General features: G+C 45.7%; 1 protein-coding gene across 1 annotated transcript in view; it reads left to right on the forward strand.

The window, feature by feature from the left end:
* DGKH (diacylglycerol kinase eta) overlaps positions 1 to 2500 on the forward strand; it is a 105959-nt gene that overhangs the window by 77226 nt on the left and 26233 nt on the right. Inside the window, 2 exon segments of the mRNA XM_029283156.1 lie at positions 790 to 915; positions 2222 to 2335. Of these exon segments, the coding sequence (XP_029138989.1) occupies positions 790 to 915; positions 2222 to 2335 (240 nt within the window).

Raw genomic sequence — 2500 nt, forward strand, 5'->3', positions numbered from 1 at the left:
AGCCACCTCCTTCTCTGTCGTCCCCTTCTTCTCTTGCCCTCCATCTTTCCCAGCATCAGGCTCTTCTCCAGGGAGTCCTTCCTTCTCATTAGGTGGCCAAAGTACTTGAGTTTCAACTTCAGGATCTGGCCTTCTAAAGAGCAGTCGGGGTTGATCTCCTCTAGGACTGACCGGTTGGATCGCCTTGCAGTCCAGGGGATTCGCAGGAGTCTTCTCCAGCACCAGAGTTCAAAGGCCTCCATTCTTCGGCGCTCAGCCTTTCTTATGGTCCAACTTTCACAGCCCTACATTGCAACTGGGAAAACCATGGCCTTGACTATACACACTTTTGTTGGCAGGGTGACGTCTCTGCTTTTTAGTATGCTGTCTAGATTTGCCATGGCTTTCCCCTGCAGGAGCAAGCGTCTTTTAATTTCTTGGCTGCAGTCCCCATCTGCGGTGATCTTGGAGCCCAGGAAGATAAAATCTGTCACTATGATTCTCTTTAGTGGGATATTAAAAAGGAGGGATCCTTAAATGCTTGTTAATCTTAACGGTAGTTTTTTTTTTCAAAATAGGGAACGCTATTAGAATTATGCAGTGGTTGGATTAACACTGGGGGAATCTGATCATCACAGCAAAGGCGCATTAAAAAATGTACTTTCTCATTAGTTTTCCCAGCGGAAATCAAAAATATGTAGATTGCACAGGCAAGTGCAGGAGATATATATTTTAATTTCTTCTTCTACGGTCTCTCGCTAATTCTTAGAATTAATGGTAACATTTATGTGTATGCATCTGGCGTTACAGTTGTGGATGAACAGAACGCACACAGTGAAGATCAAATAAACCAGGCCACCATGGAGTATAATAAGGAATTAGACGAGACGAAGGAAGAAAAAGACGAAGACACAAAAGAATATGAACCCCACTCGAGTAAGTAAACGTAAAATGATGTTTGCGTGAGAATTCCAAGGGCGGATTAAGAGAGCATCGTGTAATTTAACTGGTGCGTTTTTATTAAAAGCAAAGATAAGATGCGCTGGAGAACATATTGGATCCAGATGACACAGAACGCTGTCTCCTTTTAGAAATGGCAGCTTTTAACTTCATTTGCAGGTTTTCTTGGGCACACAAACCTCAATTTCTCTTGCTGAACGAGAGAGTGGGGGATTTTGCCCCACTTTGTGACTTTTCTTGCCACCATTGTGAAGTGAATCGCTGCAGTTGTTAAGTCAGTAACCTGGTTGTTACGTGAATCTGGCTTCCCGTGTTGACTTTGCTTGTCAGTAGGTGTTGTGATTCCTCACCAGCCAGTGGACCCAGCAGCTGAGTCTGAGGAATCAGAGGAGGAGGAGGAGGAGGAGGGACATCAGAGTCAGAGGAAGGCTCTGAGGAGCTCCGAGGCTTACAGTCTGACAAGGAGCCTGGCCCCTCTACTCGCGCTCAGGCTGAGACACAGCTCTGCTGGGAGTCTGAGTTGGACAGTGATGAAGAACAGCTGGGACAAATCCCGGATGCACAAAGACGCAGGCAGGAGAAGAGAGTACGACAGAGGAACGCAGTGGGGCTGCTCCAAAGGCAAAGGAGAAGGCATTAGGAAGCCACGCCTTGGCTGCATAATAAAAGGGAAGGTGTGAGAGGTGCTGGTGGCCGAAGGCAACCGTTTGTGTTGAGGATCGAGTTTTTGTGAACTGTGTTTTTTGCCTTGGACATTGACTCAGGTCTGTGAATAATAAAAGGGGATTGGTTATTTCCTGCGGTTCCAGCCTGCTTGTTGGAAGAAGGATTTCTCCTTGTGAGCGTAACAAGGACTTACGTAGGCTGGGACAGAGCAGTAGGTCGCTAACGGGAATCACGTGCCCTCGGGACGCTGCAACCGTCATAAGTACGTGCCAGTTGCCAGGCGTCTGAATTTCAATCACGTGACCGTGGGGATGATGCAAGAGTCATAAATGTGAAGAACAGTCATAAGTTACTTTCTTCAGTGCTGTTGTAACTTCAAACAGTCACTAAACAAACTGTTGTAAGTCGAGGACGGCCTGCATTGAAACGCTTCAAAGTCTGTTTTACTTCCTACGAAGCAAAACAGCGCCGACGAATTCCTAAAATGAAATACATCGAGTGGTGCTTCCAGCAGGCAACCTCATTATCTCAGTGGTTTTCTATGGCTCATTTATATCATTTTTATAAATAAAACCACAGTATATATTTTCATTCTCTGGCCGGGGAAAACTGCCAGAAGGAGAGAGAAATTGCCTCAAATCCTTCACACGCTGATTCTTTTTTTCAGTCCCGGTCGGTGTTGCCAGCAAGGAAAATCTTCCAGTCCTGAACACCAGAATAATTTGCCCAGGTAATGAGAATTTCATAATTCATTTTTTTGCGGGGGGAAATGAACTGGAATTTAGGCCAGATTCCGCTGCCCTTACAACTCATGGCTCAGATGGAGCCCGAGTAAAAAAAGAGCAGTATTCCCCATAATATCCGTCATGAGGAGATCGTTATTCCTTGAATCCTT

Source organism: Protobothrops mucrosquamatus, unplaced genomic scaffold, assembly GCF_001527695.2.
Source record: "Protobothrops mucrosquamatus isolate PMUCROS unplaced genomic scaffold, P.Mucros_1.0 scaffold28, whole genome shotgun sequence".
NCBI classification, from domain to species: Eukaryota; Metazoa; Chordata; class Lepidosauria; order Squamata; family Viperidae; genus Protobothrops; species Protobothrops mucrosquamatus.